Source organism: Phalacrocorax carbo, chromosome 5 (assembly GCF_963921805.1).
Source record: "Phalacrocorax carbo chromosome 5, bPhaCar2.1, whole genome shotgun sequence".
NCBI lineage: Eukaryota > Metazoa > Chordata > Aves > Suliformes > Phalacrocoracidae > Phalacrocorax > Phalacrocorax carbo.
The window spans coordinates 19,346,640-19,369,740 of NC_087517.1; the positions used below are offsets into that span (position 1 = coordinate 19,346,640).

The window sequence follows — 23,101 nt, forward strand, 5'->3', positions numbered from 1 at the left end:
TGCAATTTCTAATGAGTATTTTTGAGCTCCCTACAAAAGAATCCATCTTCAAGCAATTCCTGTCATCTCCCAATTATCGATTTGCAGTTTATTAGTCAGCACATTTTCCATTGGTACTTAAGCAAGGATAAGATGGGAAGCAAAACTTGTAGTTTCAAAGTCTCTTACCTCCCCCAGGGTAATCGTGTACCGTTACCCATCACACATTCAGCAAAGGCTGTTCAATTCTATAATAATTTGTCTTTAATAAAACCCAAATATTTATCCAGAATTACTGAAACAGTTCATGCACAGGACAACAGGTTGGTTTAGGGCCCAAAGAATAGAGCAGCTGAAAACCTTGAATTAAATTAATTTTTCTACAAGTTCAGAGAGGATCCATAGTGAGAGGATTGCTTATATTACTGAATTCTGCATACATAAATATCAAAACTTACAGTTACTGGTCCTTTCATCTACACCAAGGAGCCACCTTTTTTTCTTTTATTTCTTTTATAAAATCAAGATCTCTGAAAACAGGAAACTTTCACTGGATCCCAGATATTTGATTTCATATGTGTAGGTCAAATGGCTGTGTGTTCTCTCTGCTGAAACAGAGTAATGTAATTTCAGGCTGTATAATTTTATAGCAAAGACTGCAAGATGTTTTGAAGATGTCATTGACTGTAATACAAATCAATATTAAATTATCTGTACAGGAAGCATTTTCAAAAGATGGTCCATCAAGCTTTCTCATAGGATCATAGATTTCTAGGATCGTACTCTAATAACTACAGCAAGCTATTACAGTTTATCTCCCTCTTCAATTATTTACAGGTCAAAAAACCCAAGTGACATTGCTTTATATATATTCAACGTTATGTACTTGGTTCATAACTTACTAATGCCACACAAAATCCTGAAGGTAAAAGTTTCTGAACAAAGACATTTTTTATTTGAGACTATTTATACGGCCATACAGCTAAGTGACGCAAAAGGCTCTCCTATAGGCACTCTACCTTTCTTAAAAATACTGCATTAAAAATATGTATCTAAACAGTACTGACGCGATTACTCTGCAGCATAATCTTTAAATGGCTACAGACCGAGACTGTACTATTTAGCCCGATGTCGATTACACATTTAACAGATTAGTCATTTCAAATCACCTAAAGACCTTAATCATATTTCTATCAATTTATGTGTATATGAAAGCACATTTCAAAGCCTCCTCATTGCTGACTTGTAAAACGTCTCATGACTGTCAAACTGAATTTATTTTTCAGCCAACCAGTATAAATTACATTTTACAATACAGTAACACAGAACACAATAAAAAGAAGAGCCTATCAAGTGCGCAGATAAAGAGGAGGGAATTCTTGTCCTGTCACTGCCACACAGGCAGGACATTTCAATAGCAAAGGGACAAAAAAAAAAGAAAAAAGCCCAAACCACAAAAAAAAAAAAACAAAAACCACACCATCGTTATAACCTCTAAAAAAAGTTCACACATTGAAGCCTCATATGGGTCTGTTTTGATCTGTGAGGAGTGACACTGGTGGTTGGAGAGGCTTCTGCTAAATGTTCCAGACAGCTGATGCAACCACCTCTGCATCTGCCAGTTTGCAGCATGATGCTTCTAGAGCAGTGGGGCTGGCTGCCCTTACGGACTTGAAGGAGAAAGGGGTGGGGGGGAAGGTGGAGGGGTGGAGGTCCACCACCACAGGAACTACCAACACCGATTTTCCTGCAAACAGCAGCCAGCCGCGTACAGCATTAACCACCAGGAGCCGGACCCTTCACGCGTTTTTGATTCAGTTTGTCAACTGCGAGGTGGCAGCTCACAAAGGTCCAACTCCGCAGACAATGAGCGTCCCTCCGAGCCCAGCGCCCGCACGGAGGCGGCGGCGCCGGGGCATCCCCGCCGCACGCCCGGCCGCCCCCGGTGCCGGCGCACCCCGCCCCGCCGAGCGGCGGCTGCGGACCGCGGGCAGCCCCGGCCGGGCCTGCCGCCTGAAGTTCGGGTGGCTTCGCCCGGTGAGGGCGGCAGGAGCGGGGCCCGCAGAGCACCGCTTTGCAGCGGGGTGACCGAGGACGCGGTTGGGAAGGAGACGCGCCGAGAGCCCTGGGGAAGAGGAGGGACCGCCGGCGGGAGGGGGAATGCGAGAGGGAAGGAGACAGGTCGGAGACGGCACGGCCGGGAGCGGAGGGAAGGGAGGGGAGGGAGCCCGGCGGGCAGCACGGCGGCCCGGGGGCTCCCGTGGCGGGGGCAGGAAGGGGCTGCCGGCCCTTTCCTGTCTCCGTCCCCCGGTGCAACCCGACCGCCGCCCCCGGGCCGTGCCCCGCGCCGCGGGGCCCCCGTCCGGGCTGGGCCCCGTCCGGCCGCCCTGGAGCGGGGCCAGCCCCGACCCGCCGCGCCGCCCGGCGTGCCGGACCCTACCTTCGCCTGCAGATACTGGGGGTAGTAGTAGGTGGTGTACTGGGGGTACATCTGCTGTTTCCACACTTTGCCCATGAAGCTGGAAATGTAGCCTGCAGTGCAGGGATGGGGGGGCACTTTGGGGGGCTCCAGCCGCCTCTCCGTCTCTCTCTCTCTCCCTCCTGCCTCTTCCTCTCCGGTGGCGGCGGCTGCAGCTCCTCGGCCGAGCCCAGACCCTCCTCCTCCTCCTCCTCCTCCACCCAAAAGCCACAGCGGAGCGGCGGCAGCGGGGGCAGGCACTCTCGCTCTCTCCCCGGGAGTTCCTGCCAAGTCCCCGCCCGGCCGGGGCCGAGCCGCGGCGGCAGCGGGCCGGCTGGGGAGCGGGGAGCGCTCGGGGCGGGCGCGGCGGCGGCGGTGCCAGGCGGCGGGGCAGGGCTGGCGGCGGGAGGGACGGACGGAGGGAGGGAGGGAGGGACGGAGGGGGCGAGGGGCGGCGCTTGGCCCCGCTCGGCGCCCGCCGTGCGAGCCCCGGGCCCGGCCCGGCGGCGGAGCAGCCCCGGCGGGGCAGCGGCGGCTCCTGCGCGGAGGGCGGCGAGCGGCGCCGCTCGGCAGAAGGGCTGTCGCGGCGCCGGGAAGGGCTGCGGGCCCGGCGGGGGGTTCCCCGTTCCGGAGGGGGAGGGGGAGGAGGGCTGCAGTGGTCGCGTCCGCGCACGGCTCGGCTCTGACCTAATTAGCCGGGTTGTGCTTTGTTATCGCCCTTGCTCTTTGTGCATCTCGTCGCCGAGCAGTGGTGCAGGGCGCAGGCTTTAGGGGAGAAGTGGATACAATTTTGGAAAACTACATTTGGCTTCGGTTCTGCCTGCGGTGGAGGGTCCATTTATCTGCCGGGAGCAGAAGGGACTGCAGTGCTAAAATCAATTTACAGAACAGCAACCGCAAAACCAGACCAAATACTCCATCTGGCCCATCGTACACCCTTAAATTTGTACTTTCGCCAGAGGTGCTGAGTACACTTCATTCTCAAACAGGAAACATTCCTGTTCTAGTCGACAGTAGTTATAATTTTTTTCACTTGAATATTTTCTCTCTGAAAGATTAGAAACCCAACCATTAGAAGTAAGGACCAGCACCACACTATAACCCACCATTACTTGCAAGAACCCGCTCAGCCCAGGGGGTTTACTTCTGACAAACCCGTCTTGTTTCTACCCAAAGATAAACTGACGCTCATAGTATTAAGCAGATGCCGTTTCTTTGTCACACTAATTACAATCGTTTTTGTCTTGCAGCACTGTTTTATTAATAAAACATACACGTAAGGTCCACCAAAACTCCTGAGTATATTGGCATCAGCCAAGCTAAATGTGATAATAGTGGAAAGATTTAAAAACTGAGAGATTTACAAGCATCCCAGTGCAATCACAAAGGCAGCCTTTGTGCAGCCATGAATCCCTGGTGCAGGCTGGGCAATGAGAGGTAAATGCAGATATTCTCCCAAATTCCAGCTGAGCAGAGGACAATTATGCAAATGACATTGCAGCTCTCCTGGCTAGCCATTAAGATCGCTTTACAAGTTTTTTCCAGGGAAGAAATTTGCGTGCACTTTATGGTCCACACAGATTGAAAGACTAGTTGCATCTTTAGGAGACGGCTCCTCTCCAGGAGAGAGGCATGGGAGCTTTTGAGTTTTGGGTAGGTTTGGGGTTTTTTGTTTGGATTGGTTTGTGGGGTTTTTTTGGTTAACAAACGGCTAGAATGACTATGAGAAGAAGGACGAGCAGAGAGAGCATGTGAGTTGGTAATATTTTTGTGCCCTTGATGGTAACTTTCTGTGGGGGGAAAAAAGATTAAAGTTAGAGAAAAGTTGAGCAGAACAGAAATACCAAGTATTTGAGGGGGTTAAGAATGTGCATCTGGAAAAGCTAAAATGGCCATGGCCAAAATCAGCTGTCTTCTGTTGACTGTACTGGCGATTACGCAGTGGAAAAAGCATACAGGCTGCAATTATATGTGAAGAATGCAAGGTAATATGGCTCCAGGGTAGTGCATGGTCAGAGGATAGCAGAAATGAAGTTTCAGAGCTTGACGAGGAAATGTGTTGCTACAGCCCAGATACGTGATGATGCTGTTACAGATTGCTTTAAGAACTGCCGAACCGTGGTCTGAAGTTCTTGGTTGAACTACAAAGAATGTGGTGCTGGCCTGTTTTAAGCTGACAGGTTACGGGTGCTAGTACACTTAGCTTCCTTCTGAGAAAAACAGAACAAGCAAGAAGAAATAAAGACTGGTAGCTGATGGATGGATTTGGTGAGGATTTTCCTGAGAAGGAAAGAATGAGATCTGAAACAGAACACACATTGTACTGAAGACAGCTAGAAATAGAAGACTTTTCCTAGAACCCATCTTCATGTAAACAGTTACTGTGGTTGTCACAAGTACGTTGTGCAATCAAGAATGGGGAGAGAAGCATCCAGAAGTTAAAAAAATCTCTAGGAAAGCAGGAGAGGGGAAATGCAGCCTGTATCATTCCAGTATCATTCCAACTGCAACAGTTTCCAGCGTGGTTGTGGCAAGTCACCGAGCATGGCTGATGGCTGCCAGCAAAAGGAGTGGCAATGCACTTTGCCACAGCGGCTCCTGAAAGTGACGAAAGAAGAAATCTGGCAAAGTATTTCATTACAGCTGTAACAACTAAAGCTGATCTCCAAGTTCCTGCCCAGTCTCTCCTTGCAGGCGCTCAGAACTTTCCAAAACGAGGTCTTTTGCTCTAAGGATTAACCTCATCCTCAAACATGTCACTGTTAATGAAAGGTTGAAACCAACTGGGTTCCATTTTCAGCCAGAATATTTCCTAATTAAAGATCTACTTCCATTGGAATATGTGCTCTAATTTATTTAGCAAAGCTGACGTTGCAGAAGTTCAAAATTGGTAGAGTTTAATATTTATCATTGAATTTAAAAAATAAGCCTGCAACTTGATACTACAAACTTTTGCAGTGCAGTGATCCCACTGATGATTAATGAGGATTTGCAAATGATGCTCACTTTTTCTTAAAATGAGGTTAGAAAATTATTTTATTGGAATCATTTACATAAGCCTCAGTTACAGTAATTTTTTTCATTTTTTAAAATGGTATTGAAGGTGTTTACTGTAATAAGAATGGATCAATAAAGAATTATTTTAGGCAAAAAAAAAGTCATAATTTAGCATCACTCAGGGCAGTCTCTGCTTGTATCTTTTTAATATGTTGATTATTCAGCCAACTTAGTAATACGAATGCAAGTTGTGCAACAGGATGGCATTGCAGAAGAGACTTTAAACCAAATGCCTAATTTCTTAGCTTTTCATACTGGTGGAAATGTTTGTTTTTAATTGCTTATTCTATGTTCATATCAAGGGCAAACAAACACTTTTCAATTGAAACTGCTTATGCTGTCTGGTGGTCCTAACTCCTGCCATCACAACTAAATACTCACAAGGTTAAAAATGCTTCCCTCCTGTATGCCCTAGACAAAGGATAGGATTAAGGAGGACGGTAAACACTGAATTGTGTTCTGAAGGCTAGTAGATACCCAACAGAGTAACAAAGATTTTTTTTTTCTTCTTTAAAAGCTGATTTCCTACACCCTGCAGCAGTGCAAATGTAGATACTGCAGCTTTGTGAATGTTAGGGAAAACAGTAATCTGTAATTTTCTCCATGGCCAGATTTCACTCAGTATTGATGGAACAATATGAAATTCTGCTTTTTTTTTTTTTTTTCATGATTTCCTTATAATAGTTATAGTCTTACTGGTCAGGACTGATTAAAATATGATGAAAACACAGTTGGGCTGCTGCTGCAAAACCCTGAGAAGCACTATATGTGCTGCCATGTCAGAGGAGCTTTAGGGCAACTCAGTTAAACCCAATCAATGGTTATCCACTGACTCTAAGAGTGTTGGAAGAGAAATCCCATTTAAGCTTTACAGATTAGCTTCGACATTAGGAGTTCTACCCTAAGACAGAAACAGTCTATGCAATGCAGAATAGGAGAGAAATACATTTAATCCACCTCACTCCAGGAACCAAGCGGACTGCTGTACTCTGCACCGCTTGGGGTCTTTGCACTGGTTTAAGTGAAAGAGACAAAGACATGTTTATGCTGAAATCGTTATTACTTTGACACAGTCGGGAATATTTGAACAAGGATTTTTTTTTTTCTGGTTAAGATGCTAGCTTGAGTCTTGGGAGATCTTTGTCCAATACCAGATCTACCACGGAATGTGGGCGAGAGGGTGAGCAAGCCATTGAATTACCCTGTGCCTTACTTCCCCAGTTTGCAAACTGTGTCAAACATTCACCCTCTTCTGTTCTTTGTCTGCCTTGTGTGGTCAGTCTGTAGGCAATGCAAGGCACCACAATAATTTGCTAGGAATCTGCCTAGTGTGATTCACATAAAAGGACTCAAATAAATAGAAGCAGTGGCAGTGCATCACTTGTGGATGCAGAGAAGCCAAATACCGCATCCTAATTCACAGACAAATGTTAATAAAACAAAATCTGTTTTACACCCCAAATGGTGTGTTAGGGCTAAGGAAATGCAACTAGGTTTAAGCTCTCAACCAGTAACTCCTTTGCTCTTCCCCTCACCCCCAACACACACTGTTCCAATTACTTGCAAAACCTCCTTGTAATGCCACCCTTAGCCCCATCATATGGCCTTGACTGCTTTGCAACACAAATGAAAGACTCTTCAATTCAGGTCGCAGTAGGCCACACTCTTAAGCACAAAGGCTAAATAAACGGCCATTGTTAATGGGCCACCAAGATGAAAGGCACTTGATTGTTTTCATCAATTAAATCAACCCTCTAGATTTAGTGGCCATTAACCCTTTCAGCAAATTCTTAAATATTTATTTCAACAGAGTGACTACAATTCTGTATTTTTACAGTAGCTCCCCTGGTGTTACAACGCTTCACTGAAACATTGCTGAATGTGGCCTGCCCTTGTTTATCCTTACAGCTGAGCCATGTACTGCACTGGCTCAGCTGCTCCTGACAGCTGCAGTCAATGTAATGCACTTTTATAAACTCTGGAGGCCTATACACTATTCTAAGATTGTCCAACTGAAGTCTTTAACTGGTGCTAATATATAGGAATTTAACATACTTCTGCATTTGGGCTTTCCCTCCCATGAAGTTTCACGTGCACCAGGCAACGCTGCCACTACTGCCAATGGACAACAACAAAAGATGCAGCCGGACTGTTCATTAAAATGGTTTCTGCTTTTGCAGCTAAACATATCACCATTAATTTGGGTACACTGATTGCCAACAAAAACCTTTTATTTGTGTTTAAATAGGTCTGAGAGAATCCTTTCCCACATAAGCACCGCATTTCCTGAGCTTTCTATATTCTGGTTTACTTTACCCTAAGATGCCCAGCTAATAAAGATGATTGCACTAACAGCGATCGGGGTTTTTTCCTGCATTCTTCATAAAACCTGTGAGGCCCCTCTTGTTGGTCCAGCTTTATAGGTCTATTTAATACATGTACATTTTATTGAAATTATCTCCTCATCAATGGCAAAAATCAGCTGTATTACAGGAATATGTTCATCCTAGAGTGGAGGTAGTTAAGAATCCAACTTCTATTCATACATTATTTATCAGAAACTTCCATCCCATGTAGTTTCTAACCACCCTGGAGTCTCTCTAGCAATACTGTCTTCACTGTGCAAGCAGATGAACAAGGAAGAGAATAATTGTACCTCTATAAAATATTGAACAGCTACAATTCTTTCATTGGGACATTCCCTTTCAATTTTCTCATCTCTGTTTCAAGCCACTATTTGCCATTCCTTCCTGTCCTCAGCAAACGGATGAGGAAAACACCAAGCCCAACCTGCTTCGGCTGCAGCGTAATAAGAATTATTGTGGGTGCCTTTTTACCAGCTTGACCAATCAGCTGTGGTTGGTCCTGATCAAATTCAAACCATTGATTTTAAATATTTGTGGATAATTCAGAACAAACATTTTTTTCCTGCCATGCAAACAAAAATTAAAAGTTTAATTAACATAGACAACAGACATCTTATTTCTACAGGCTTTCGGGACATATTGCACTGTCTTTAGGCATATCTTAAGCAAGTTTGAAATAAAAGGTGAAGGCTACATCCTTCAGGCTTCTATTCTAAAATGCCCCTAAATTTTCCTATTTTTGGAATAAAACTATTCCCAACTATGAAATGTCAAACTTCCAATCCAAACACAATTTGTGTTTTAGACAAGTTCTACAGCTTATGAAATATCTAACAAGCCCTTCCAATGTCACAGGCTCCCTGCTCCCGCTCCTGCTCCTGCTCCTGCTCCTACAGCAATACCCTCAGCTGTCCCACACCCTCTGCATGGTCCTACCTCCAGGTTAGCTGATTTAATTCAAGTGCTGGCTGTGGCTGGCCAGCGGTCTGCTGGCTGGCCAAATGGCCCGCGCTGAACCCCACCTGCTGGGCTCTCAGTAAGGACACCACCTTTTTCACCTTTTCTTAGCTACTGATTTTCATGGAACTTTTAGGGCCATCCTATCTGCAACACCTCTGCTCTACCACCACCCTTGATCGCAGTTGCCCGAAGGCTTCTAAAGTTATAATGGCGTAAGGGATGAAGAAGGAGAAGGTGAGTAGGCAAAACAAGCACATGAGCCTTATTTCCTTAAGAAAGCACATGAGTAAGTCAAGGAGCATAGGCTCTTTGACCTGTTATCAAGTACATAGTAGTAAGTTCTACATTTTTTGACGTCTTAAATTTGTAATTTAACGGAACCAGAGAATAAGGCACTTTAATAATTTTTTAAAAATCCTTTGCCGTATGAACTAAACCCTTAAACTATGTATCTCAACAGATACCTGTCAGTGCTATTTTTATTTTATTTTATTTACACGGAGAAAATATCTTCCTCACAAAAGGGCCACAACACATTGCCATTTTGAAATAGTTCATGTATCTGAGCTTCATTCACAATTTATCATGTTTAGCTTTATCACAAACTATTTGTAAATGCTGGACACTCAGCCCCATGTACATGCAAATTAACACTTAGAGTGCAATACATTGTCAGAGCTAATAGGTGTTGTGTCTCTCCTGCATAATTCAAAAAACCATTAAAGTGTCATCACCCTTGATCTGCTGTAAAAATGGAAGCTTTCTCCTTGGCTTTGAATCCATTTCTGTCTTCTAGATGAAATGCCAGATCCTCAGTCAAGCTGGGGTGATGCCCACGACCTTGCTGTGGAAGCCCCAGCATTCCCTGCTAAAATAGTTCTCAAGTCATGCAACTCTGACGAAGCAGAGTTGAGCAACTTCATTTCTTTTTCTCTGGCACAGTAAGTAATGCTAATGCTGTTGCGAATTTGTGGAACTAAGAGCAAGGCCCAGCAGAATGTCCCTGCGATGGTGTATTTCTTAGGGAATTAAAAAGGTTTTTTTTATTTCTGAAAATTGATAGTGGAAAAGTGTTAATCTGATAAATTGAGATTCTTCTGGGTCCATTTTGTGCTGTTTCAAGACATGCCAATTTACATGCTAGTGAAACTAAGAAGACAATCCCTTTTTTATTTAATTAGAAATGTTTAGGATGTTTATATCCTGTCCTTTTACTGTAGTGTGATAATGTCACAATATTTTTCTGATTCATCTTCCCAACACTTTTCTGAACCCATTTTTTGAGCCCATTCACAGATATGAAACTGAGATGTGGAGGGACTATGTGACTTTTACAAGGTTATATAGGACATAAATTTTGTTGCAAAGAACATAAATAAATTTAAAATATTGAAAGATAAAAAAAAAAAACCATAAATAGTTTTGGATTTTCTGATTCCAAGGTTAGCTCTCCAGTTTTGGACTAGCTTAATGCTTTTTGTTGCTCTTAACATAAATGAGAGAATACACCAATAAAAGCTTTGAAGTCTCACACAAATATTTAACCCTTTTGTAGCTTTCTTTTTTTCCAAAACTATCTGAGTCTCATTTTACTACCGTTCTTCCCTTCTTTAGGATTTCATGCATCAGAAACATTGTGATATCAAAAAAGTGCTTCAGATATACACCAAAATGTCCTTAGCATTTAAAATTCTTTCCAGATCTTGTGTTTCACAACAACTCTTTATAAACCAATGTGTATTTATTTTGCTGGAAATTTACCCAAGAAAAATATTGCATTTCCAATTCTGGTCTTTTGGGCTTTAATCCACAGAGAAACTTAAGAAAGTACTCACTGATCGTGGGATAATATTTCTATCAGATGCTAGCAGTATTTATATGATCATTTTATGAATTTTGATTCAGTTTTGTATAATTTGATGTTTATAAAGCACTTTTGCTTCCATTTTCACTAGGGGAGGCACAAAGACATCAAACCTCCAAACATGTGCTCTTAGGGGACCTAAAAAACTGTAAATAAACAAGCCAAAGTCTGAGCTGTAATCAACATATCTCTAGCAATGAAGAATGTTAATTTTTTCTCAGAGGACTTAGAGACTAGCAAGTGTTTTCTAAACCTTGCAATCGTCTATAGCATTTATAGTTTTGGATTTTCATGTTTCATACTGGCTGATAAAATACGCTAGGAATTCACAAAGTTTTTAAAGTTTTAGTTTATTATAATTTCTACTCTATTTCCAACCTTAGACTCCCTACATAACCTAAAGAACACAAACATGTGTGGCAGCAACATTAAAACGGAATTTTTGAAATATCATATACAATTCAGCCTATGGGTCAGTTTTGCCAGGCAGACACGTCTTTAACAAAGCCGCATGCAGGCAATCTCTTTTCTTCAGGACCCTCAGACAAGTACTGTTTCCTGATTCCCCAAGAAAAGTCTCCTTCAGGAATTGCCTCGAGTCAGGTATGAAAGTGAAGACTAATTGTTGTAGCTGTTTGGCCAGTTCCATACCTTCTGTGCCGAAAAACTGTTTGATTCGCCATGCCACGGACGTTCCCAGCTCTCGGTATTTGCTGACACATTTGGAGAAAGAATTCAGCAAGGTTAGAGACTTGTCATAACAGGGGAGCTGGGAGGACTCCCCATCCTTGCCAAGGTGTCCAGGGAAGGCCGCTTTGGGCAGCGCGGGAGCCATGTCCCTGCAGCGCTGCGGGCCGACCGGCCGTGCCCCCGGGCGACGTGCGGTGGGAGCAGTGGCACCTGCTGACGCTTGCCTCGGCCGCCTCTTTGTAACAGGTTTAGCTGCAAAAATAAGTCCCTCCAATTCCAGAGGGATGTAGCTATGCAACATGTGCCAGCATCAAAAGGTACCTCATTTTGATTTAAGAAATACAGGAAACTTATTAACAGCGAAAGCCCTCTCCCAAGCAATGCCACCATCGATATATCCAGAGAAACACCATTTCTACAATTTTGTTTCTAGTTTTGACATCTGGAACATTTGGTGCTGCAAAGCACTGCATGCTCTTCATTCCCAATGGATTCATGCTGAGGGAGATCATCTCCCGCTGGAGGTAGGTAGCCCCTTGTAGGAGATCCCATGGTACTGCACATTGCCTGTCTGATTATCAGCTCCATTTTTTAATTTTTTCTGTAAGTCCTTCTGGATTTTGGCCTTTCCACATACCACCATGATGATGGTTATATTAATAATAAGCTAAAGCTTATTACAACATCATCTCTGCATGTTAAATAAAATAAATTTTTTTCCTCTTTTTCTTGTCTTTCTGTCTTTTAAAAAGAAAAAGACAGCATACCATGTTGAGAAGTAACTGACATATTGGATTCCTATTCAGCCCTTCTACCTTTTCATGGGTTTTTTTCCATTTTTTTTTCCCATTATTTTTTTTAATTACTGTTCCTGAACATCGTACACTTTAGAATTTTCTTTGGCTATGGATTTTGTATCTTCTGACAAGCTCTGAACATATTCCCCATCCAATTAGGTATTCAGAACACCCACAAAGGAAGTAAAATTAATCTGAAAGAACAGAAAAAGTGAATAATTAAACTAAATGAATAATTCTTAATAATATATTTACATCAGTATTTAACAGGACTAATGCAAATTCATCATATATCTTATAATATATTTACACAAGCTTTTAAACAGGGATGTAAATTTTTAGAACAATGCACCAAGTCCTGTTACTAGTCAAAGAGTCTGCCAAAAATTTAAAAAATTAGGGAAAAATCTTTTTTTAAAAATGTAGATTCTAAAACTGGTGGATAGGCTGCTTTATTCTTTCAATTTCTTCTTTTCTGATTTCTACGTACCATTTTTTCTTTCTTGCCAGTTATAGCTGTTGTGGTTTAGCACCAGTCACCAACTAAGCACCACACACCTGCTTGCGCACGCCCCCCACCCCAGTGGGATGGGGGACAGAATCAGAAGAGCAAAAGTAAGAAAACTCATGGGTTGAGATAAGAACAGTTCAATAATTAAAATCGTAATAGTAATAATAATAACAATAATAATATAATGAAAAAGAAGATAATGAGTGAGAGAGAAGGTGAAACCTTGGGAGCGGGGAAAACCAAACAAACAAGAGATGCAACCACTTACCACCCGCTGACCAACGCCACCAGTTCCAGAGCGGCGATCGCTGCTTCCCCCGGCCAGCTCCCCCCAGCTAATATACTGGGCATGACATCGTGTGATATGGCATATCCCTTTGGCCAGTGTGGATCGGCTGTCTTGGCTGTGCCCCCTCCCCTCCCAGCTTCTTGTGCTCCTGGCAGAGCATGGGAAGCTGGAAAAATCCTTGACTAGTGTAAGCACTGCTTAGCAACAACTAAAACATCAGTGTGTTATCAACATCATTCTCATACTAAACCCAAAGCACAGCACTATACCAGCTGCAGTGAAGAAAATTAACTCTATCCCTGCTAAAACCATGACAGTAGTACATTCTCAGCAGGATTTAGTAAGATAGAGATTTAAACTAATTTCTCAATAGGCTTCTAGAGGTGAAGACACTCCTAAAAGAGCACATTATCAATATAGAGTCCTTTTGCAAAATGTATATGTGCACCACTTCAGCTGGGAGTACGTGAGCTCATTTGTGGGTGTGTATGGGTATTCTTGTAACCATAAATAGAAATGGACATCTTCAACTCAGATAAGGGGGTCTAGTCTAAGACTGTGGATTTGAAAGGCCTCCAAACAGGGAGCAGCCTTTTTTCAAAGCAGAGTGGAGTTAAAATTACAAGGGATTACATGTTTACATGAAGAATGCTGTTATTTGGCTTCATGTTGGAGCTCAGCCTCTTGCGTTTATCAAAGGAAAAGATAGGATGTGGTTTCAGTCATAGTTGCTCATATAGCTGTTCACAGGCAAGACCTTGATAATGACCTTTCTTCAGTCTACCGTTCGATCGTGGCAGGATTCAAGTCCAGAAGTCAATTTTTATGTCTCAATTTTTCCTTCACTTTGTGCATTCAGGAAGCTGAGAGCATTGCTTAGGAAGGATCACATCTTCTCATGAGGAACATTTATTTTATTGCTAAAAAGTAAGCATTACACATCTTTTAACACTGGTAGGTCATTTGGCCTTGGCTTGTGTCCGATGATCCAATTCTTATGAATAGTCCTTTTCATGGGTATGATAGTCACCCAATTATTTTTACTTCCACAACTATTTATATGCAGCTATCCCTGCCCCTGTTTATCTCCCCATCTCTGATCCTTTCCCTCAACTCCATTCCTATTAGGTTAGTTTAGATTGTTAAGGGGTCAGAGATATGGGGTCACCTATATATGCTAAGGTTCTTTAAGTCTTAAAAATAAGGTGCTTGCAATTTATGAAAAAAAGTAAGTGAATAAGGTGCCACTTTCATATAGAAAACTCCCTCAGTAGACGACTTGCAAAGAGTTTACTCATAAAGAGGAAGCTGACTCTGTCCCTCTGGGAATAGAGTGACTACCATGAAGAAAGAACACAGGATCCCAGCAAGCTGCAGGCTTCTAATTTATGCACCTAGCCCACACAGGATGGAAAAAGTTATTTTCTTTCCTCTGTGTCACTTTGCTATTGCGTTCTCCTGTGTTGCTGTAATGACTCCCTCGTCCAGGAAGAATACCATCAGGCTCTTTTGCTCTTGGTTCTGGAGTTTGGTTTCTGGTAGTTACAGATGAAAAGGTGGGGGTGGGGGCAGAGGCTTATTGAGACAGAATCATCTTCCCTGGCAGGTTTGCGCCTATGAATCCTTTCTTTCCCTTTTCACGTAAACGTGCTCACAAATACACAAACACTTAACTCAGTCCTGACTCTCTCAGATGGAGAGATGAAACACTAATTCATCAGCTTATAAAAAGAAGTTGCCATGTGTGCTTTCAGATAGGTTATGTAATGATCTCACTATCAAGTACTGTTTTACATGCAAAGGTAAAAAATATTGGTCTAAAATACCGGATCATCCTGCATTTCACGTATCATATAACTCCAACAGACCGCTGTCAGAATAAGAGTCTTGCAAGTCTTACTGATAAATGCTGATACTCAGCACTAGTGTTCACAGTGATAATTTGCCATGGACTTCCAAATTCTCCCAACTAATTTCTTCCTAAAAAAGGTTAATTGGGATGTCCGCCCCTTTCTCAGTAGCTACAGACTCACAGCAACTGAAGATACTTTGTTGTACATTATTTGTACAAACTAGGGGAAAAAAGAGATGCACAGAGATATTTTTCTTTCCAAATCATCATGCTAGACAGTTCTTTTTTACACTTGTGGAAGATTCTCAACAATGTCTCATCCTAACTGGCTCGCTGTCGCTCACACCATAAAGAATTAACAAGCTCAGCCTAAACAAAGCGTGACTTGCTGAGATGGTTATCCCATGAAATGAATTGGGATACATTGAACAAACAGTGCAAAGAAGCTGGTAAGCTATGATTGTCCCACTGAAAGAATAAGCAAGTACAGGGTTTTAGTCTTCAAAGACAGCTAACAATTCAAGGGGGCAAACTGGCATAATTTTAGGCACAGTGCTAGTGGTAGGCAAACACCAAAAAAAAAAGGTCAGTTAGCAGTAGCATCTAGAAAGCTCAGCAGCTTTGTTGAACAGCTTTGGACTATGAAGCTTGTGAAATTTTTGTACGGGTGTTAGCACTTCCTGGCTTTGGTAAGGGAGGAAGTATTGCATAAACAACCCTTACTGCGGTATTTTGGTGCTGCCAGTCCCAGTGCCAGCAAAACCCAAGAAGTACCAGGGAATTAAAAGTGCAAACACACACACAAGAGAGAAAGTGTTGGAAGCCTCTGAATATAAAGAAGGCAGAAACTTATGATGCTTTTTAGAAACGTAAACCAAACCGACTCTATCCTCAAATTCATAGTGTTTCCCCTTAATTTCAATAGTGCTTTGTATTAAACTGTTAAACAGCAGAGAAATACTTGCCTTGTAAATATTTTAGCAGAAAACATGCAATAAATGTATGACTTTAGTGAAAAAAACAGAATCATGTACATTACAAGGCATACATTAAGAAAAATATCTGGGGAATGATAATAGTAAAGAACTAATTGATCTCCCAGCTATGTCATCATTAATTATTATTGCCTATATACTGATGATGCTTTGTATGTTTTATTTCTGCCTCTGAAAAGCTTACAATCTAAACTAACACAGACACAGAACAGGTGGGATAAACAGAGAAGGTAAAAGTAAGGAACAACAGACAAAACCTATCTACATATATTCTATCTAACATCTTTTAAAATTAATGTGAATGCTTTCATCACACTTTGTTGGAGATAACAATGAATATCTCCATCTGATCATGAAGGGAGTCCATGGATGGAGAGGAAAATCCTGACTCTGTGATGTGCTTTCTTCCAACAAAAAATATTCCCAGGCATCTTCATAGGAGCAGGTGAAGAGGGAACTGGCAGTCATTCTCCATAACATTATCCTGACCAGTCCACTAGAAATTCTGAGCATAAATCAATGATAACACATAAGAAGTAATTATAGTGATTCATCCACCACAATGGGAATCTTTCTGAACACAGGCAATGCATCTACACTCCCAAGGATAGAGAGATATTTCTGTTAAAACCTAAGGTACTTTACTTTCTTTTTAGCTTGCAACAGCACTTCAGTGATGAAAAACCTTACAGTTATGTGGTGTGGACCACTCTTCAGAGCTGTAGAGGGCCCTTTCAACAGCATGTGAGCATTCAGGCTGAAAAGTACTTGGCTTTGGCTTTGATTGAATGCAAAATCCAGAGTAACTCAAAGCTAGTGTGTCTGCGTCAGAACATGTAAATTACAATGAATGACACAGAGGGTGTAAATCTATTACAGCTCCTCTGCCTCTTTGTTCAAGCTGCTAAATACATGTTCTCCTGTTTTAGCTGTCCTTGGTTCACTTCCTTCTACTAACAGCTTACAGCCCTCAGAAACTGTGCAGTGACTGTTTCCCTTGTAAAGCACTTCCTGAAGGCTCTGGAGCAGCACTGTGAAAGTAGGTAGACATAACGCTTTCATACATGGGAGAGATCCAAATATAAATTAATTATTGTAGGAAGAATTGAAGCCATGAAGTCCAGATCAACTTCTACACAGAGACCTCTAGGTAGATATATACAGAAAAAAACCAAAATCCATGTCTTTCTGCAAAATGGAAGAATTTGAGAGTGATGAGAAAGGAAGAAAGAGGGCGAAACAGGGAAATTTTTCAAATTTTCTCATCATCATTTGAGAGTGATGAGAAAGGAAGAAAGAGGGCGAAACAGGGAAATTTTTCAAAGCAAATTTATTATTGCATATATTGTAACAAAATCCAAATCAAATTCAAAGTATTCCATGAGCAGCAAAACTACCAAAGGTTGATTTTGTGTGCATTTGTGCCCTGGAAATGTCTCCTCACCAGCTACCCAGCTCCATATCCCTTAGGACTACACAAGTCCTGTGATAAAGCTAGTTCCTACCGTGTTCCCAGCCATGCATGTTTGCTGACATTATCTCCACAGCACTCCTCTGCCTCCAACTATGGCTTTGGCCAGAGACAGCATATCCAGACACTGGTTTCTAGTCAGGAAAATGCGTACTGGCCAGCCAGCATTTGCATGTTGCCTGACTAGCGACAGGCTAAACAGGACTGATCACTGCTGAGCTCATCGTGCAGCCTCTCCCTTCCTGGGGGCACTGCTTGGTGTCTCTTCTCTGCTTTCTATTAATCTGATTTTCACAAAACCTGTTGGAATTTGACCAGTGAGGTTTCTGCATTTCTGCCTAATTTCAAGTAACCATCAACAATTTCAGCACCAGCTTCAAGAATTATTAGGGGATGCAGATATGGTGCAACTGCAGAACTGTATTTCCTGGTGACAGCCAAACTATTAAAAAGGTGTGTAAAGGCTCTTCAGAGGTGATGTTGCTCACCAGCATTGGTATCAAACACCAGGAGTGATGGGATCAGTGCTGATCCTCTCAAATGTCCTTTGAGTTTGTGATGATAACTCAGGCATATTATGAAACAATAGTAGTGTAACTTTACTGAACCTACCCATTACACAGACCATGATAAATTCTCATATGTGAATATTGATACATGAATTACTTTTTATATATTCGGAGACAGCTCTTCTGTGGAGCAATCTTACAACAGTGAACCTCTGTTGCTGGTTACCACCCATATTTTAATTCAGTGCAGTAACTCAGCTTCAGCGTAACACAGCAACAAGCTAAACTGATAAACTGAAGAAAACTTATACTTTCTGGGCAAGTTAGTTTTAGCATCTCTCTGGACAGGATTTAGGATTTAGATCAGTGAATCTTTGCTAAATCTGCCATTTGTTCTCGTGTTTGCTGTGGATTCTCCAAGCATTTGTGCCTCCTGAGGAAAAACTCTCCATGTCTCCATAGGTTGTCCTACAGTAACTCTCTTCGACAGAGCAAATTGATGAACCCCAAATTAGAAAAAGAGCTTTTCTGAAGAGAAGCAGATCTATCTTTCTGCCCATTCACTCCTCAACTCTTTGCTACGATTCCTAGCTGCAGTATCTCAGTTGTAGTGTTTATTAAGGATGAGAGATCTCTTGGAGTCCTAATGAGATCTGCAGTGACCATAGAAGAATAAACTGTAATTGAAGTCAGGATGGAGTTACGATTATTTTCTAACACTAGCATTTTCACATGAGCAAGATCATTTTAACTTACATGGAGGATGGATTTTTTGGAGACAATTAAAGAGCTGGAAAAAATAGATGACAAGGTAGGAATAATTAAGCAATTCTTAAGAAACCTTTTGAGATAATGAGTAGGATACTAGTCTAAAAATTCTGAGAGCTCGGAAAAGGCAGAAGAGCAAGTATTAGAGCTTTTCAGAGGATATACAAGAAAAGCCTGCAGGATGTCAATTTGTAAGGAAAGATTATAGTAAACAACTTTTTATAGCAGGAACAGAGATGTTGCTGGACAAAAAGTGTTCCCACTCATCTTCACTTGCAATAAGCTTTTGAGAGTTCAAGAATAATGGGTAGGTTTTGATTTCACTGGAAACATTGAAGATTTTTTTCCCCCTTTCTTTCAGGGAATCAGATTGGAGAACCTGACAAAAAATTCACATTGATTTGTCAGCAAAAATTGAGATTTGTTTTGGATACTTTTTGTACAATTTATGATGTATAGACTATGGGGAGATGATAGAAAATCTTTTCTGCCTTTAAGTAACAATTCACAAAAACAGTGATTTTTCTTCTAAAAGATACCGTGTCAGAAATGTCAGTGTAAGCAGAGCAGATTCACTGGGTTTGTGACCCATTTACTTTTGGGAAATTGTGCTTAAGCTGCTAAAGATGAAGACAACATCAATAACTCCTAAACCAGAGAAACAATCAAGCAAAACAACATGAATAGTGTAAATATTGTATAGAAAACAATCAAAATGGAGGCATTTCTAGTGGTTAACTTCCACGCTTAGAGAATTCACTCAAGAAAATAGTGGTTATTCAAACTCTGCAGGAAGAACGAAAACAGATTCTTTACTGAAAACAATTTGTGACTAACAGGTTGTTGGCGGTTTGGGGTTTTTTTTTGTCCTGTTCCATCACTTATCAACCTGTGTCAATTCCTATTATTGGCCAATAGCAAGTACTCAAATTTAAAAGGAAGTTTCAATGTGTGAACTTTTTATCTTGGCCATTTTTTTTCCTTATTCATACCGAGCTACTTCACCTAATTCATATTTGTGTTTCTTCTCTCTGTTGATTCACTGACACTGTCAAAATCTTGGAATATTAAAAAATGGTCAAGTAAAAACAGGAAGAATAAAAGACAAAAAGCAAACAAATGAGAAGCTTTCTCCCATCCTATTCAAACAAGATAACCCAAGTGAATAATGATTATGAATTATGAATTTAAATCACACAACAAAAAAGAGCTGACTGATATTCATAAGTATCCCATTCATCTACAAGTATTTATGCATTCTTCTGCACAGTGCATTAGGCATGGAGACCCCTCCAAACTAGTAGGTAAATGTCATAAATTCACCTTTTCCAGTTCCCTCTTGACTCGATGTGAAAATCAACTGGATATTCAAAAGTGACAGATTTTTTTTAATGTGTGCGAACCCCTAGATTCAGAAAACTAAGTGCCATCTCTTAGTGTTGAAAATTTAAATCAAGTTGAACCAAATATAAACCATGAAAAATCCAGTGTGTTCTGAACAGATATTTACTGGGTAATACTAAAATAGAAGGAACTGAAGCTTATGCTGATCTATGAAACTGATCTCCACATATAATAAACAAGATAATTCTAAGAAATTAAATTTAGCCATCAAATTAAGTAGAAGAGGTCTAGAAAGGAAGGCTGAAGGAATTATCCAAACATTGTAGAAGTCTAGTGAAGTCATAAATCTGGGAATTCTTGTAAACTTTATGTCACAGAAATTGACAAGACAGAGCACAGCAATCATAAAAATTCAAAAAATTGGAACCTAATAGGGCATCAATTTTTAGACACTGATATAAATTTGGAGTTTTGTTAGAGACTGGATAGTAACATGATCTCTAATTATTTATGAGAATGCATTAGTATTCAAATGGGATTAACTGATTTCCTATTGAAGGTATTGGAAGCCTTTGGTGAGCAGACTTTTAAAAATCAGGGTGTTCATTTTGATTTTAAAGAGTATGAACCCAAAATAATATCTTGTTTGGCGTTTTATCAGATATGTAAATTGATAATGGAATTGCAATGAAATTTCAGAGCTTATCTTTTACACCCGACTACGCCATAGGAAATAAGTCAATAAATGCAATCTCTTTTCTTTTTTTTTTTTACAAAATATTACATAGGAATTTGAAAATCCAAACAGAAATAAAGAATTTCTTTCTTGGTGCACGGTCCTACTGACTTTTTAGCAAAAATGTGATTAAATATTTACGATGTCGATACTGGCATTATGAAATAACAGCAAAGCCTATTTGCTCCATAATTTATTTTATTTGGTGCCAACAGCTGCTTTGTGTTATCAGTGATGAAATCATATAGAACAGAAGAGAGGCCTATTAGATCATCTCGTGTGTCTGCTTCCTTCCTCCAAAGCCGAATAGCTCCTCTCTGCCTAAAATTTTCCAAATGACCCCTATGTTTATGTTTACGAACCTGAATTCCCCATTTTGCAAGACTGTCTGTAAACTTTTCTGTAGCTTTTTATATCAAAAGCAACAGAGCTTCTACCTTGCAAAGTTATTAACAAATATCATCATTAAAACTTTTTTCTCCCATTTTCAGTGTTTTCCCAATATCTATAACCAGCAACAGCCTAAAGAGATAATTGCTGCGTGGCAATGGCATAAATTCAACTAAATTGCAGTATGCTAATGTTATGCACTATTACATGGTACATGCATTTATTCGTATGAGAGACCTTCCCTCATTTACCTCAGGCCACTTTCATAATTTTCTTGGTGGATCCTGTCATTTCTGTGAGGAATTTTCTACACTGATATTGCATGACTCTGTGTGTCTCCAAACGCTGATTTTTTTTCCCCTCTTTACCTATTATGCTTGTCACAGGAGTCTCTAGCCTGAAATCAACATAAATGAGTGTGCCTGGCAATGTGTGCATGCACAGTCACACAGCCTCATCTGTGAATCTGCAGCAATTAATTATATTTATAGTGAAATATCTGCAGAACATTTGCATGTGTGAATTATGTAGAGGGCAAAAAGCAGTACACTATGGTTTATGCATTTTTGTTCTCATGAGACTCTGTTTTTAACTGTAATATATGGTCTAAAGCAAAATAGACTTTTATTAATTTGTCTATCATCTTAATGATGAAATATCTTTTTAATTAGAGATTCTATTTATCGTGGTTTTACCCTTACATTTTCCAGTAAATAGTCCATTACTGTTTAATATATTTTTGTTTAAATTAAATTCTTCTAGCAACACCAAGAAAAAACCAAAATCATCAATGAGTACAGGCCAGAGTTTAAGGCAATGAAGTATGCATGAAATATAAGCGTGATATGATTATCCCTCTTATTATGGTTACTACAACACATAATGAGCCGTGTCAGTCTGTTATCTTATCGTTTTATTATTTTGTGGATTCACCCAAGAGTAAAATGTAAATGTAGTAGTTGAAAAGTAATGAGTCAATGGGCTGGGAAGTATGATAAAGAAATAATAAGACGGTAGCATGCTGCAAAGACTATTCTTAGCTAGACTAATTGTATGCTCTGAAATTAATTATCTGCTACAAATATGACAGGTGGCTAAGTTAGCTGTGAAAGAAAACAGAACAGAATATTCAGAAAACCATTATTCTTTGCTAAACAACTTTTGGTGACAATACTGAATTAAAGCTTCAGATACTAAAATTAATCTGCTTGATGCTCCTGTTCAGAACTTATTCTTACTTTTTCACAGACTGTCCTAAACAGGGATGCACCAAAATACAGCTTTAAGTTTTTCTTGGATTAGTGTCTGCATATGGAATGACTAACCTTCAGTTGCAGTGTACAGCTGCATTTTTCCAAAAAGCAACAAAAAATACCTAAGAAATAACAAGAAATCAGATCATTTGTTTAAAAAATTATAAACAGTTGTTTCACAAAAAACATTAATAAAATTTATTTAAAATCCCCTGAATTCTTTAATGATCAAGCCAGAATTTATTGCAGCTCTCTCATGGCATGTAACTATTATATATACCCCGTGTGCCCGTTTGCTTGTGTAGAGCTTCGCAGCCTGGAGGAAGATTCCAAACATTAAAACTGAAATTATATAAATTAAATCTTGTGTGAATATTGCTCCCTAAATATTCTAGTTGTTTACAGTTATCACAGAATTTTGACAGATTAATACAAACCATTAAAAAGTAATCATTATTATAGCACTTGTGGAGAATTCTGGTTATTTACAAAATCATCATCAGAATAACCACACACGCCAGTATTCCTTAATTTGTTTTGCTGTAGGACGGTACTCAGCCTGGAATTATCTTAGTTAGAGAGGAGGAGGGGGTTATACTATTCTTCAGGGTTCTCTTGCAGGAAACATATTAACATTCATTGACCTTGTAGTGGTAATTTGTACTGATGAGCATCATTATATGACTGGTGTATTAAAGGAGCTTATTAGAGATAGGAAGCATCCTATGCTATTCAGAGACACTATTACCATTTGAGATGCGGCTCTCATGGAGTTCACATACAAGAGACATTTGGAACAGTGGAAAAATACT

At 40.5% G+C, this 23,101-nt stretch overlaps 1 protein-coding gene across 4 annotated transcripts in view; it reads right to left on the reverse strand.

The window, feature by feature from the left end:
- Nucleotides 1-2,825, reverse strand: part of RBMS1 (RNA binding motif single stranded interacting protein 1) — a 148,515-nt gene extending 145,690 nt beyond the window's left edge. For 2 of the 4 annotated variants that reach the window (XM_064451447.1, XM_064451446.1), the window contains exon 1: nucleotides 2,420-2,825. In XM_064451447.1, the coding sequence (XP_064307517.1) occupies nucleotides 2,420-2,494 (75 nt within the window). In that variant the 5' untranslated portion in view covers nucleotides 2,495-2,825. Of the gene's footprint in view, nucleotides 1-437; nucleotides 471-2,419 lie in introns of those variants that run through there. The other 2 variants (XM_064451449.1, XM_064451452.1) reach the window with 2 other exon arrangements.
- Nucleotides 2,826-23,101: the final 20,276 nt, after the last annotated feature.